This window comes from Prionailurus bengalensis, chromosome D2, assembly GCF_016509475.1.
Source record: "Prionailurus bengalensis isolate Pbe53 chromosome D2, Fcat_Pben_1.1_paternal_pri, whole genome shotgun sequence".
NCBI lineage: Eukaryota > Metazoa > Chordata > Mammalia > Carnivora > Felidae > Prionailurus > Prionailurus bengalensis.
In genome coordinates, this window is record NC_057351.1 from 47,782,100 (window position 1) to 47,798,761 (window position 16,662).

The 16,662-nt window shown below is 42.7% G+C and overlaps 1 protein-coding gene across 1 annotated transcript; it reads left to right on the plus strand.

Annotated features, from left to right (window-relative positions):
- The first annotated feature begins 9,563 nt into the window (after positions 1 to 9,563).
- LOC122492986 (olfactory receptor 13A1) lies at positions 9,564 to 11,073 on the plus strand. The gene has a single exon (XM_043596875.1). It carries the CDS (start codon positions 9,888 to 9,890, stop codon positions 10,839 to 10,841), a length of 954 nt encoding a protein of 317 aa, XP_043452810.1. The 5' UTR covers positions 9,564 to 9,887; the 3' UTR covers positions 10,842 to 11,073.
- The last annotated feature ends 5,589 nt before the right edge of the window (positions 11,074 to 16,662 follow it).

Sequence of the window (16,662 nt, forward strand, 5' to 3'; positions counted from 1 at the left end):
CTTCTGCCCACTCCCCACTTTTATACTGTGTGTGACTTAGCTGTCAGGTTGCCAGATGACACCTCCTTCTTGAGTTTTATCTCAGATGCAACTGTGTTTCCCAAGACCTCACTTCCGAGAGACTGCAGCTTTGACCTCTTCTGATGCTCTGGGGGAGGGTTTCACCGAGCAACGGCTGGGTGCCAGCCGCACCCAGGAACATTCGCAGGACTGTGCTGCTGCTGATCCCCAGAGACTGTGGCTGGGTGCCAGCCTGCCCCAGAAAAAGTTCACACGATTGTGTAGCAGCAGCATTTCAGGGATTATGGAAAATTACAACACACATCTGGCACCAGGCTTCACCTTAACGACCTTGTTCCAGTGCCAGTGAGTGTGGTTGTTCTCTGGGGTCTGCTGCCACCTTTGCCTGTGAAGTGCCTGCAGTCTCTACCAAATATTCTCCCAGCAGGGGAACCACCTCTCCCTGTGTGGCCTGAGGACCCCTGGATCTCACTCTGCTCCTGAGGATTTGCCCTTCCCACCAGAGGACCGCCAGGTATCGAACTGTGGAGTTTCAGACTCTGTGGTCCTCCTGTTTATAGAATCTTAATGGAATTTAAACCGTCTCCTTTCTCCCTTTTTAGTTCAGTCCCTGTGACTGTTTCTACTTTTCCACTTTCTCTCCAGCTGCTTTTGGTGGAGGGTGCTTCTCCTGTACTCTCCCTCTGTCTCTGTCCTGTCTCTGCAAGCAAAAACAGTTCCCTGCCTTCTGTGGCTTCTCTCTTCCCCAGTTCATCTCTTTGTGCTGCATACCTGCTGAGTTCTGTGGTTCAGGTTGTTCAGATTGTTGTGTTAATACTCAAATCAGTTTTCTGGGTGTGCAGGATGGTTTAATGTTGATCTGTCTGTATTTCATGGATGCCAAGATGCAAAAAAACCCTCGCATGCTGTTCTGTCATCTTGGCTCCTCTAAAAGCCCTGGTCTCATTGTTTTTAGAGATTTCCCCTCTATTATTATTTTTTTGTTATCTATCTATCTATCTATCTATTTATTTATTTTTGAGAGAAGGGGGTGAGGGAGGAAGAGGCAGACAGAGGGAGCAGAGAATCCAAAGCAGGCTCCACCCTGTCAGTGCAGAGCCTGATATGAGGCTCAAACTCATGAACTGTGAGATTGTGACCTGAGCTGAAGTTGGACCCTTAACCTACTGAGCCACCCAGGTGCCCCACTATTACTGGTTTTAAGTGTGAGTCTTGATATGATTTTCTCACTGTTTATTGTGCTTGGGATTTATTGAAGTTATTACATTGTAAGGTTATATTTTTTATTAAATTTGGAAAAAATAGTCTTTATTTATTTAAATATTTCTTATGTTCTACCCCACTCCTTATCTACTTATGGGGTTTAATCACATATATATTAGGCTATTTGAAGTGGATTTATTGCTCACTGATATGCTATTCTTATGTTTTATGTTTTCATATGTGTTTAATTTGAGTACATTCTTTATTTTTTTAACATTTATTTTTGAGAGACAGAGTGTGAGTGTGGGGGGGGGGCAGGATAGAGAGAGAAGGAGACACAGAAACCAAAGCATGCTTCAGGCCCTGAGCTTTCAGCACAGAGCCCAATGTGGGGCTTGAACCCATGAACCGTGACATCATGACCTGAGCTGAAGTCAGATGCTTAACTGACTTAGCCAACCAGGTGCCCCTAATTTGGATAGGTTCTGTTGGTAGTTTTTAAAATTTACCAATCTTTTTTTCTGCAATGTCTAATGTGCTGTTAATCCCATTAAGCATATTATTAATTTAAGACATTGTACTTTACATCTCAGAAATTCTGTTTGAATCTTTTTGTATTTTTTATGTCTCCATTTATTATGTTTTCTATAGCTTCTTGAGTATTTGGAATATAGTTATTACAACTGTTTTGAGGTTCCTGTCTAGTAATTTTATTACTTTTGTCATTTCTGAGTTGGTTTTGATTCATTTTTCTCACCTCAAATATGGGTATATTTTCCCACTTCTTTGCATGTCTGGTATGCCAATTATGTCTGGCATGGGAATTATAAGATTTGGGGGATATTTTAAAATAACAATGTTTGGGGCGCCTGGGTGGCGCATTCGGTTAAGCATCCGACTTCAGCCAGGTCACGATCTCGCGGTCCGGGAGTTCGAGCCCCGCGTCGGGCTCTGGGCTGATGGCTCAGAGCCTGGAGCCTGTTTCCGATTCTGTGTCTCCCTCTCTCTCTGCCCCTCCCCCATTCATGCTCTGTCTCTCTCTGTCCCAAAAATAAATAAACGTTGAAAAAAAAAATAAAATAAAATAACAATGTTCAACAGTTTGTTGTGGGGATACATGAGCCATTTTGGGTTTTTATGCTGGTTTAGAAGGGAGGATTTAACAAAGACTGAGAATAAAGATGTAGAAAGATTGGGGCACCTGGGTGGCTCAGTCGGTTAAGTGTCCGACTTCAGCTCAGGTCATGATCTTGCGGTCCATGGGCTCAAGCCCCACATCAGGCTCTGTGCTGACAACTCAGAGCCTGGAGCCTGCTGCGGATTCTGTGTCTCCCTTTCTCTCTCCCCTCACCAGCTTGTGCTCTGTCTCTGTCTCTCTCTCTCTCTCAAAAATAAATAAACATTAAAACAAAAGATGTAAAAAGATTGAGATGGGGAAGAATGAGGTTGAGGAACTCTGGTAGGATGATGTGTCCCTCTTCAGGAAGGTATGAGGCAAGGCCAGTAATTGTGAGGGACAAGTAGAAGAAGAAGGACTTGAAGAGTATGAAGTGTGCTCCAGGCCACAACTGGGTAATCAACCAAAAATTAATAATTGGATTGTTTTAACAACTGGTTTCACCTGAGGTTAAGGCACAGGGCCCAGAAAGAGGGGGGCATGGTATTGCCTAGACAGGACTCCCCCCAACATCCTGTAGATCCCTAAATTTGCATAAGTTTCCAAGCATCTCCTTTGCTGGAAGGCCTTCCCTATCTGCTAAGTCTCACAGTGCAGTTCCTACTATCTTTCACTCAGTTATTTCACAGCTCTGCTTGGCACTCTTATCTATCAGATGGCATCTTTGGGGATTACACATAATTTTTCAGAGCCCCACCGCTGTGGGACTCTTGATACTGCATAAAAATGTTAGAACTCTTAAGTTCATTTCCTTGACTTTCCTCTCTTAACTTTCACTGTAGGTATTTTGCCTCTCTGTTCTTTCACCTTCCCTTCACCTTTCCCTTCTACCTGTGTAACTGTATGATCATTCTCCTTTTCTTTTTTGAATCTCTATTTTAAGGAGTAACAAAATTCACTCTTACTGCCAGTCGTTTTTTGTAAATTCTCTTATCGTTAGTTTCTTTTTGTATATGTATGGAAATTACTTTTTCTAAAAATTTTCTATCCCTTTTTCCTGTATGACTTCCCAACTTGATTATATTTCCCAGCTTCCCTTGCCACTAAATGGGCAATGTAACTAAATTTTTGCTCATAGAATGTGAGCAGAAGTTATGTATGCAAATATGCCTCACTTGCTGGAAATAAATTGGTTTTCTGGGGCTTCCTGTCATTTTACTTCCTACAAGCTGAAATGTGGAGGTTATGGAAACTTTCATGATGGTGAAGAGAATAATGGCCTAGGAGATCAAGAATCATTGACTTGGGGGAACCCGGATCCCTTAATGAGATAGGACAAGGCTACCCCATCACCCTGGGAACTACCCTACCATTCATACACACTTCAGAGTATTGAATGAAAGAGAAAATATTAAGCCACATATAGTTTGGTTTCTTCATCATAGCAGGTTAGCCTTTAACTTAACTAATACACATTTATTCATGAATGGTGACATATCGTTAACATCACGGGAAGGAAATTTTTTGTGTGTCTTTTATTTTGTTGGAAAAAAGATAACCTTTTTGGGTGTAATGCTGCCAGGCCACAGTCTTTCTGGGTAATTGTTTCTATTAATGACCCAACCATAATAACTTCTAACATGGTTTCTAAAATGGAGTCCTCTATATCTTCTTATGTAGTTCAAAGAAAAATTCTGAAGGTAGGTATTGTTCACATTCTATAGATTAAAAACTTGGATTCAGAGAGATTACGAGACTTACACTAGTTCACACAGCTACTTAAGTGAGAGTCAGGTCTCAAAGCCATTTGGGAACCATTTACTTTAGTGCTTGTTCCTAGTACATCACACTGCTTAGTAAAATTAGAAGTGATTGAAGTGCCTTTTAATAGCAAATCCACTGAACTCTATAGCCAAGCTAATGAGTCACTTAATCAATAGTTATACATTGAATGTCAGCTATATTCAGGACATTTTCATAAGGAGGAAGGTAATAGACATATCTAGCCTGTTCTCTGCTCATACAGAAGAACATATATATGTAAACAGGTGCCACACTGGGGGAAGAGGAAGTAAAATGTTGCCAAGCCCTTTTCATGTATTAGGTACTGAGATAATGAGGTAAGTCTTGTCATTGTTATAATTAAGTCCTGGAGAGGTTAGAGACTTGCCCCAAGTCACATAACCCAAGTAGGTTTCAGGCTTGGGATTGACTCTGTGTCTGTAAAGACTCTAAAGCTCACTAACATGGGGGAGCTCCTGAATGTGACTGAGATTTAGCAGGGAGTGATCATTTTTCTCCAGGAAGTCAGGGAAGCCTTGGTAGAGGTGATAGAGTTAGATCTGGGTAGGATTTGGATAGGGAGAGAAAGTATGGGGACAGGGGAAGGAAAGATAGCTTGGTAAAGGAGCCAAGGTATGAGTGAAAGATAGTGAGTGGGCCAGCTCTGTTGGTAGGGGTGGTTTATGCTGGGAAACATAGGGACATTGGCTCCATGGCTCTAAACTTCCATGAAAGGCAGTCTAGAAATGCTAACTGCCTTCCTGACACCCCCCTCCCCAGTCCATATGTCTGAGCACATTGGTCTGAGCACCTGAACCTGGGTCTGCACTGCCCCAGATTATGTGAGCTGGGAGAGAGGTTTAGTCCTGCTCTCTGCTCAAGCTTACACCCTTTTACATATATTTGGATCAGAAGTCTGAACTGGCCTTTGTATGAACACCAGTGACAGCCAAGTACCTAGCAAAGTGGTACTTAATTGCTCCTTCAGGGTCCACTTAGAGTAATAGCTGTGAACAGGTGTCCCAGGTGTCCCCCATAGGCAGTGACAAACTTTGCTGAAGATGAGTCACAAATTCTTGGCAGGATTAGCTTAAATAGGGGCAGAAAGCCTTTGTCCGTACTGATCTCATCCTAGATTACATACTTCTTCAGTGTCACCATATTTCCTACCTCAATCATGATTGATGGAGAAAGGATGACTATACATAAAATCTATTAGCTCCACAAAGGTGAAGAATTTTTTCCAGGTAATCAGGAGTATTCTGAAGATGGCTCATTCTATTGGGTGATATAAAAGAATGAGAAAAATTCTGCCCATAACTCTAAGTCTGCTTAATTTTTATCGTGAACTATATATAAGACCTGATATTTTTTGTTTAGCTGACCTACAATTAGTAACATTTGTAGATTTCTCACTCTGTATTATTACTATTTGATCAGCAAATGGAATAATAGAGCAAATAGGATATAAAAACTGGCTGAGAGTTTAGGGTTTGTATTCACACCTCAATCAAAATAAGAATCATTTAGATTCTTGGTTAATTTTTCCTTCTCTTGACATTTTTTGACATTTGACATTTGTTTGACATTAGTTTTAGTGGGACAATAACGTTACATAGCAAAGAATTCTAGGCTTGAATCCCAAAGTCTTGGGACTAGGTATTAGCTTTGTCACTAGTATTCTGTGTGAGTAGGATAAGTCACTTAGATACCTTTCTGACTTTACAATAAATAGGTTGGACAAGGTTGTCTTTAAAGTATCTTTCAGATTTAAACCTGAACATATGAGATTTTGGCATTTTCTGATTTTTAGTTTTCTGCTCTTGAGTTATGTTTACAATAGGAATATTTACCTTCGTATGTAATAGATGGACTTTGGATTAATTGGATTGTGTCTGAAAATTCTCAAACTTCTTTAGAGATAATAATAATAGAAGTAGTCAACTTCTCCGTAATTAATTGAATGCCTTATGACAGCAATAATTCTCCACTTCTGAAATTATGAACAATAAATTGGAACTAAGATAAAATGTCACTGAAAGTAAATTGTCTTTCACATGAAATTCAACTTATTTGTATGAAAAATGAAATGAAATGAAATGAACTTTTTAATTTCAGGGATTTAAGGACACTTCATGTTGTTTCTTTAAAGTGATCAAATTGCCCAGATGCATTTTTCAACGTTTATTTATTTTTGGGACAGAGAGAGACAGAGCATGAACGGGGGAGGGGCAGAGAGAGAGGGAGACACAGAATCGGAAACAGGCTCCAGGCTCTGAGCCATCAGCCCAGAGCCTGACGCGGGGCTCGAACTCGCGGGGCTCGAACTCACGGGCCGCGAGATCGTGACCTGGCTGAAGTCGGACGCTTAACCGACTCCGCCACCCAGGCGCCCCAGATGCATTTTTATGTCCTTTGAAACTTGAGGGCTGGAAGTTCTGGTAAGTATGGAAAATAATCACTGTTTAAATGTCCTGTCACCTCATATGTGGAGAGTCATGTAGTTTGCAGGTAGTATGTGTTTAAACTTGGCAATTGGTAACTGAGATCTTTTTCTTTTCCCTCACATCTTTGGTAATAATTTTGCACTGCTTGATGGAGGATTAAAGCCAATGCCCTATGAACCTCAGGAGAGAGAGGTCTTTGTTATTTTCAGAAGAGGAAGCACCTGGCTGAGGTCCAACAGAGACTTCATGGTCATTCTCACAGAAAGAGTCTCTGCTCCCTTATTCTCTGATCTCCCTGTTGATCAATTGGATGAGGAGACTGTTCCCCTGCCCTGGAAATTACAGCGCGAGGGTAATTATCTGAGGGGCAATTTGTTCCCTGAGTGTGAATCAGTTTGTTGACATTTCCATGTGCTGAGCAACTGTTCAAAACTCCCATTTATGTTGTAGTTATTTATTTATTTTTCTATCCTCACTCTGGAGTGGAGTGAAGACCAAGGCCAGATATAAAGTTTCCTTCATAATAGGTTCTTTTGGTCCTCCAATAGTGCTCTGTGACAGACCCACACACCACCGCTCAGTGTTTGGCGATGGAGGTGTCTATCTCTTCCCAGGTGTGGTCATAGCATTGAGTCTCTGGCTTGTAATCTGTGTGGCGGAGTGGACTGTGAGTGATGACTGGGGGTGTCAGGTGGTGAGAATCCTAGGGAGGACATTCGTGGGAAGTGCAGAAACCTTACATGGAGACATCCAAGGGGCAAATCCAACTCTGTTCCTTTTCAGCCTGCCTCAGCTTTTCAGTCTCATGGTGGTCCCTGGGGTTAAACAGGAGTCACTCACCAGGCTGTGTTGAGGAGCCAACAAAGTGACAAAGAAGCAAATAAAGTCTTCAGGCCCACATCTCATACTGTACAAAAGTAACATTCACTGTATTTGCATATAAAGCAAAAGCATATCTCATTTATTATCGTCAGCAAAGCAATTGAGCAACCTGACACCTTGCTGCTGGGAAGATACAGATGGACCCCCATTTGTATTAGCTTTGGACAGACTTTACACTAGCACAGCCTATTGCCCTGAATCAGAGGAATTTTATGCTCTTCTATTCAAAGAACAGTCTTCACCTTACAAAATGGTGATATGATTTGATCAGAGGTGTTTCCTCATTTTCTATAAACCTTTTAGTGCTTCAGTGGTAAATACATTTATTGAAGTTTGGTAAAAAGCAGAATTCTTAATTGAAAATGAGCATCTTTTTAAAATTAAGCCTTTTAATGAATGAAGAGTTGAAAAGAAGGAAAACGCAAATGTACCATGCTGATTTCATCTTAAACAATACAGAATTTGCACTGTGTTGAGAATAGAAACCACTCTGTTTTTATTGGTACTGGACTGTTCTTTGCTCTTGTTTCAACAAATGTATTTTAGGGCCCACCTGTTTCATGCCAGACATGGGGCTGGGAGCCAAGAAAAGGGGCTCAGAAATGAATGAGGCAAATGCCCCAATCTTAGGGAGATGGGTACCATAATCGTGATGTGTTAAGTAATTCTAGGATAGAAGTCAGTACAGAATTGGGGGCCACGAAGGAGAGAGTGGTCCTTTCTCTCTAGGGAAGGGATTTTAGAAAAGGAGAGGGATGATGATTGACCTGGTTCATGAGAAGGAGAGTGTTCCTGGCTGAGGGAGCTGCAAGAACAAAGCTACAAAAGTCTGGCATGGCTGGTGCTTTGGCCAGACTGGGAGATCTGGGTGTGGCTGGAGCTTTGGCCATGAGGGGTGAGACAAGAGGGAAAACATTGTCTAGAGAGGTGGGTAGATCCAGAAGTAGAAGTTGGGGGTCTTTATTCTGTCAAATCTGCCTTTTAGAAAGATTTCTTAAAAAATTTTTTTTGAACGTTTATTTTTGAGATAGAGACAGAGCATGAACAGGAGACATAGAATCTGAAGCAGGCTCTGGGCTCTGAGCTGTCAGTACAGATCCTGACCCGGGGCTCAAACCCACAAACTGTGAAATCACGACCTGAGCCAAAGTCGGATGCTTAACTGACTGAGCCACCCAGGCGCCCCTAGAAAGATTCTTAAATGGAAAAATTAGACAATACAGAGAAACAAAGGCAAATAAATTAAATCAACTATAATCGGTCTCCACTGTTGCTTATCATTCAGAACCAGTTGGTTTTTTTCTATAGGTATATGTACAAACGTGATTTTTTTTTCTTAAACTCAAAATAAGATCCTATTGTACATACTACTTTTGAACTTTCTTCATGCTTTTTTGTTTTTTTAATTTTTTTTTCAACGTTTTTTATTTATTTTTGGGACAGAGAGAGACAGAGCATGAACGGGGGAGGGGCAGAGAGAGAGGGAGACACAGAGTCGGAAACAGGCTCCAGGCTCTGAGCCATCAGCCCAGAGCCGGACGCGGGGCTCGAACTGACGGACCGCGAGATCGTGACCTGGCTGAAGTCGGAGGCTTAACCGACTGCGCCACCCAGGTGCCCCTCTTCATGCTTTTTTGTAAACATCAGTAAAACACCTCTAAAGCATCATTTTGATAGGTATAGAGCATTATGCTATAGGAACATATTGTAATATACTGACCTTTAAGAGTATAAGTTGCTTTTATATTTTCAGTATTATAAATAATGCTGTGATTACACCTTGAAGATGGACTTAATTATTGCTGCAGGATAAATTCCTAGAAGTGAAAGTTCTGGCTCAAATGGAATATGAATTTTAAAAGGCCTGGGGCGCCTGGGTGGCGCCGTCGCTTAAGCGTCCGACTTCAGCCAGGTCACCATCTCGTGGTCCGTGAGTTTGAGCCCCGCGTCGGGCTCTGGGCTGATGGCTCAGAGCCTGGAGCCTGTTTCCGATTCTGTGTCTCCCTCTCTCTCTGCCCCTCCCCCGTTCATGCTCTGTCTCTCTCTGTCCCAAAAATAAATAAAAAACGTTGATAAAAGGCCTGCATCTTGGCACCCATGCTAGTGTTAGTCAAAACCATGCTTTTCAAACTTTGCCACATGGTTCATAAAGAATGAATTACTGATTTAACTTGCATTTGTTTGAGGTTGAATGATGCTTTATGAATTGGCCATTTGTACTCACTTTTTATGGGCTACATGTTCACACCCTTTGCTTAATGTCATATCGGTATGTTTCTCTTCATTAAGAAACCTTCGTATCTCTGTATAATATTGCTCATGCCATGATGTCGGGTATGAATGAAACATAGTAGCAGCCTACCTTAGGATACCTCTCATTTCTCTCTCTAGCCCTGAAATCACATGGAGCTGTGAGTAGAGATTCACCTGATGATATGGAAACCCCTCTCAGCCCAAGGACCATGAGTAACCAGACGCTAGTAACAGAGTTTATCTTGCAGGGCTTTTCAGAGCACCCAGAATACCATGTGCTCTTATTCAGCTGTTTCCTCTCCCTCTACTCTGTGGCCCTCACAGGTAATCTCCTCATCATTTTGGCCATCAGCTTCAACTCTGGGCTCCATACCCCCATGTACTTTTTTCTGTTCAACTTGGCTACCATGGATATTATCTGCACCTCTTCCATCATGCCCAAAGCACTGGAGGGTCTGATGTCAGAGGAGAGCTCCATCTCTTATGGGGGTTGCATGGCCCAGCTCTATTTCCTCACATGGGCTGCATCCTCTGAGCTGCTCCTCCTCACGGTCATGGCCTATGACCGGTATGCAGCCATCTGCCACCCTCTGCATTACAGCACCATGATGAGCAAGGCTTTCTGCAGCAAGCTGACCACAGGTGTCTGGGTACTCTGTGCCTTCAACACAGCCATCCACACTGGGCTGATGCTGCGGTTGAATTTCTGTGGTCCCAATATCGTTACCCATTTTTTCTGTGAGGTCCCTCCTCTGTTGCTTCTCTCCTGCAGCTCCACCTATGTGAATATCATCATGGTTGTCCTGGCTGATGCCTTTTATGGCATATTGAACTTCCTGATGACCCTCGTGTCATATGGCTTTATCATCTCCAGCATTCTAAAGATGCGGACTGTAGAGGGGAAGAAAAAAGCGTTTTCCACCTGCTCTTCCCACCTCATTGTGGTGTGTATGTATTATACCGCTGTCTTCTATGCCTACATAAGCCCTGTCTCTAGCTACAGTGCAGAGAAGAGCAAGTTGGCTGGTGTATTGTACACCATGTTGAGCCCTACTCTCAACCCCCTAATGTATACTCTGAGAAACAAGGAGGTCAAAGCAGCCCTCAGGAAGATTTTCTCCTTCACCAGAAATTAATTTCTGTCTTCTGCAACTTTTGTAGGAGACTGCATATTGAAGTCCACGGTGGCCTCAGAGACTCTCCAATGAATAAGGCTTTGAAAACTACCACTAATGAACCAGTGTGATTACGAGGTTTTCAACATGCTGTGTAGAGCAATTATTGGTAATCGTCTTGGTTTCTTGCAATTTTTATATTTTCTGCATCTTGTAATGGATTTTTAAAAAAAATAAATAGTACTTAAATGAGTATTGAGTGATTAAGAGCACATTACTCATCTGGAAAAACAAAACTCATTTGATCTATATCCTTAGAAAATTGGTAATTCAGTTAAGAATACACTAGTACTCATGATGATGAATGTAAAAAGAAAAGGCATAACAGTGTTGCTTTGCAGGGTGTGGTGTGGATGTACAGAGAAGACATGTGTAGTGTGGAAGGAGCCCTACACTGGTTGGGGAGAAGATCTGGGTTCAAATTCAGACTCTTTCAGAGTACTCAATCCACTTCAGCTGTAGCTTCCTTCTAAGTGTAATGGGGAAAATAAATGAATCTAGAGATTGTGTCCGGACTGAACAAGAGAACTGAAGACAATGATATCAAGTGCTCTGTAAGTTTAAGATAATCCTGCTGGTGAGTGATCGCTGAGGACAGGGGCAGCTAAAGAAACTTGGATGTCACAGCCCCTCACCCCTGCCTGGCTCAGGGTGATGTGTGTGGTGGCTAGCTGGAAAGGGTAGGTGGGGGTTAAGATACAGAAAGGGGCTGCTGGGGCAGCGGTGGATTCAACTCTCTAAAAATGACCTGGTGAAAAGCAGCATTGGGATAGGTAAATGAGAAGCCACTGTGGTGGTTTCTGATATAGAGTGGATCCTATTTATCTCAGGAAGCCTCAGGCTCATGAGTGATACCATCTCTGCTCAGGAAAGGCCAAATGAAGGAGTTCCTGTTGATGGATCTTCCACCTTTCCTTAGTCCTGGATTCTCTCCCAGCTCCCCAGAGCCTGTCATCTTTCAGTCCCCAATTTTTTTCCTGCTCTTTCAAATGCAAACGGGTCCATTTCAGTTTTCAGATCACTTCTCTTTTCTGTTCGGTTGAACCCTGTCTCAGGCTCTGTACTCTGAGTCCTATGTGAGCAGCTGATCCTTCTCTCTGTGGCCTCTAGATCCAGGTAGAGCATCCCTCCCTGCCAGAGCTCTGTCTTGCTTAGAGTTTGCCTTCTCAGGAACAGATGCATTCTTTTCCTTCAACAAACCTGAGCTTCTTTTTTTTTTTTTTTTTTTGACTCCTTTTGTAGGAACCACCACCAGTTTGCCTTTCTTTGCTGAGAAAGAGAAGCAGATCTTGCTTCCCTATATGTTATCTCTTAAAATTGGTCCTTGTGATTTAGTGCAGACAAACTCATGACTCCACTGGCATCCAGCAGGCAACATTTTCTATGACTGGCTGACTATGACTTCACATTATCGATTCTTTGAAGAGCCACAGAGAGGAACTGTTAGAACTTCAACTTATCCATTTCTCTGCTTTTTGTCTTTGATAATGTCTATCAGTTAAAGGAAGCGCATCCTTTCTTCAAATGTTTCCCCAGCCACAAGCCCTTACCCTTTTGGCCTCCTTGACTCAAGCACATCTCGTGTAAGTGTTCTGCCAGATTGGTCTGCCAACACCAACAACCATATGATAAGGGGTCTGGCTGAGAGAGATAAGATATGAGCCTGTGGTGCATACAGCTCCCCATCTGTGGAAGCTGCTTTATGAACTGAAGTCTTAGCCACCTTCCTATCCTTTGGCTCCAGACAATGAGGTAGTTGTATTCTTGTGTTTTATATTGGCTTTCCTTTATCTTCAGTTTAGGAATTGATCCTTGGGTACAGCTACACCAGGGTATGTCACCTTTGACATTGTTGACATTTGGGCTGAATCATTGTGGGGGGCTGTTCTGTGCATCATAAGATATTTAGCAGCATCCTTGACCTCTACCAACTAGATGCTGGTAGAACCACTCCAGTTGTGACAACCAAGAATGTCTCTAGACATTGCCAAATCTCCTTGAGGGTGAGGAGAGAGCAAAATTGTCTCTGGATGAGAACCACTGAACTAGAGTCAGCCAGCATCTCTTACGTTTTGGATTTGTGGTTGCCGCTATGCCACTTCCACCACTATTGCCCCCAGCTAATGTGAAAGCTTCTATATGTTAGGTCTGGGGATTAAGTATTGCCACAACTTATCTCTGGTTTTCCAGTAACACTATGAGACTAGGTAATGCGTCCAACTTACATAATGAGCGGGAGGTGGAGGTAGGATTTCAATGAAAGCTCCAAGAATTTAAAGTGTATGCTCTTACCCACCAAAGTATACTTTAGGGCCTATCATGGACTCCACCTTCTGGCACCATACATGGTTGGGACAAGAGACTTTGTAAGCAAGCAGCAAGCCCACTACAGCTCTTGTCCAACCTGACAGTGGACCTGGAAGAGCAGTCTTTTTGAAGATTGCTTAACAATCTTAACAGGCTTAACAAAAGGAGAGACCTGAGCCATTTCTCCAGATATGGATTTCTTAGAGCCCTGTCTGGCAGGGGCAGGCATTTATTCCAGAAAAAGGGATTCATAAGATGGAAGAAGTCCCATCACATTTAATTTTCTGTTGCATGGAGCAGATTCTTATTTTATCTTTTAAATTTAATCTAGGAGCCTCCCGTGTTTTAAAAAAGGAGGCTGGAGGGTTAATTTCATTGAAAGCAAGCAAGAGGCATTTGGCCTGCCTTGTCTGGGAGGGGTCAGAGCACAGAGGCAAAGCTAGTCCCTAGTCCTCCACCACCAGCTGGAGTGAGCCCAGCAGCCTCCTTGGTTGAGAGCTCTGCCCATTAGCCAGGCACCATAGCTGGGTCCTACTGTGTTGGCAGCTCAGCTAGAGAGTACACCTGGCATTCTCTAGAAAAACATGAGATTAAGAAGGGATCTGGACTTTGGAGGACAGTGTTTCCTTACATTGGTCCCATGTCAAATTTGAGGACCAAGCCATGATTCCGTCTTGTTTCATCCTTTTTGGGGGGTAAGCAAACCTCAGGTCTTTGGTGGGCTGGGATTCCTCATACCTCTGAGTCTGAATCTCTTGGTGGTAGGATACTGAGTTGATCTGCTGTTTTGTGCTTCCACATGCTGTCTTTAAAAAAATTTTTTTTTAATGTTTATTTATTTTTGAGAGAGAATGAGAGAGAGAGAGAGAGAGAGAGAGAGAGAGAGAGAGAGAGAGAGAGAATATGATCAGGGGAGGAGCAGAGAGAGAGGGAGACACAGAATCTGAAACAGGCTCCAGGCTCTGAGCTGTCAGCACAGAGCCTGATGCGGGGCTCAAACTCACAAATCATGAGATCATGACCTGAGCCGAAGCTGGATGCTCAACCAACTGAGCCACCCAGGCGTCCTCCACATGCTGTCTTTTCCACTTTAAACACTTTTGCCCTCGCTGTGAAAGACGTATGAGAAAATTGAGACCCATCAGAATGCTTCATTTTTCTGAATTATAATGAATTATGGTGATTAGGTAGCACCATAAATGTGTACCTTCTAAAACAAAACTGTCATCCATAGTTCCTCTACTGGACAGTGTAAAATCTCAAAGCCCAAATTTTAATCCAACCTCCAGTCAGATTCCTTGGGATGCCAATTAATCTATCCGGCATGATTTTTACATGGATGTACATGCCAGGAAACACACCACATTCTCCTGCTTCTCCCTGTGCTGGGGTAGCTACATGAGCTAGTCTAGATGGGGAAGTCTTAAGTTGCTTGGGCAGCAACTGGTTCATTATTAATCTATTGTCTCTCAGCTCCAGTTCCAGATCTGGACTCTGGGCCTGGGGTTCTACAAACCATATTTCACGTTTGCAGCTGAATTTCTGTGAGTTTCTGCCCAGAGGGGTCCCCAGAGAAAGATTGAAACAGTAGATGCAGAAGGAACTTGCTTCCTTCTTCTGTCAGCATTGCCCTGATGCTGGTTTTTTTTTTTTTTTTTAACTTTACAGTAGTGATTGGGCCCAGGGACATCAGTTGGCTGTAGTTTTCCCACTTGCAGGAGCAGCCTCATTAGCCCTTCAGAGACACTAGCATGTGCTCACCAATGTTGCCTACTCAGAGGTTTGAATCCCAGCTCAGTGGGAACTGTCTCGTCCAAGGTCCCAAGGAAGCAACACTCTCTGAGCAGTGCCTGTTCCTCAGAGGCCTGAGTCCTAGCTCCGTGGAGTCTCTTCACACCACAAGAAGAACAAGTCTACCCAGGAAGCACACCCTCATCAGAGGACTCTGACCCAGCTCAGTGGAGCACCTTCTCTGGACTTCTCAGTTACAACGGCTTTCAGCTCTCTTTTGGTTCCTCCAGCCCCGGGAGATAAAGCTTCCTTCTGCACTTGCTGTATCTTTATCATCTCAGTGTTTGCCTCATGCCCTTATGGTCCTCCAAAACTTGTCTAACCAATTCCTATACTAAATCTTCCCTGTGAAGTTGTGTGATATAGTTTGTTTCCCACTTGGGCATTGATTGATGGAGGCCTCCCTTCATTGGGTGTTTGGTTTAATGCAGCAGCTGCTGCTGTTGCTCCCATGGTCTCCAGCAGGAGTGCTTTGGGCTCTGATCTAAATTCTACTCCCTCCGTGTCTGTCTCAGACACTTGACAGCAGGTCAAGGGAAAGAGCACATTCTGCTCCAGGAGTGAGGAGACAATAATTCTGATTTTGTCATTATTTCTCATGACCTTAGGTGATATTTCTTATAAGAATTAAGAGTTCTTTCAGTCTTCCTCTTACAAATTTCAGGATCCTTTTAAAAAAGGTGTCCACATTTCCTCATTGCACAACTGGGCTGGAGAGGAATCTCTTTGAATGCTCTAGACAACTTTTTATCCTGACCTGATTCATGGTTTCAGAGTAGTTCGTTTATCTTTATTATCCCATCTCAGGATGACTGTCCTTGTTTTCCTGGTACACCTACCGCTGGGTGTAGGGAGAAAGCCTTTATCTCTCCTTCAATCAGAGGTAATTATCTTGGCATCTGGAAACCTAACCATGTGCATTTTTGGAGGTACTTTGTGAATTAAAGTCTCCCTTATCATCCTTTCTGGGGGTCTTTCATAAATCTTAGGATCCAGTTACATGATTACATGTCAGTGTCCTTGGTTCTTTGGTTAAAGACTTAGGGCCACTGTTCTCTTATTGCTGGAGGCTAATTATAGATTTGAGAGGACTCAGAGATTATTATGCAATGTGTATAAACAAATTGAAAATAAAACCAACTATTAGGGTATTAATTGGATCAATATGTGTTATAAAACCTACATAATTTTCTCCCAAAATATTCTTTTTCTGCTGGTATTACTATTTGGCTAGGATCAACTGTTATCATTATCTCAGTTCTGTCTCCTTATAGACTTCCATTTCATCCTGTTCTCTTATCACAAATACTTATTCTGTCTTCATCAATCTCTGTAATACCTCCTGAGGATACAGCAGTGAGAAAGATGGGTAAACATTATCTTACCATGTGGTTGGGAAGGCAGTTTAACAAATAATGAAAGTAAAATGTCATCAAAGGGAAGGCTTAACCACAGCAAGAGATTTCACCTATAGGCCTCCTCTAACAAATGTCATTTAAGCTGATATCTAAAGGATAAGTCATGGCTAGAAGGGCTACTTTTGAGTGAGAATGGAGAAAGGAGAGACTATTCCAGGCTTAGATTCCTGGCAAGAACATGCGGGCAAGAGTGATTGTGGAACATAAGAATGGTTGGTCCAGATTAAGAATAGTGGGAGTTGACTCAGATGATAACATAGGAGGCT

Coding starts and splice junctions, on each gene's coding strand:
- LOC122492986 (XM_043596875.1), top strand. CDS start 9,888: ATGGAAACCCCTCTCAGCCCAAGGACCATGAGTAACCAGACGCTAGTA.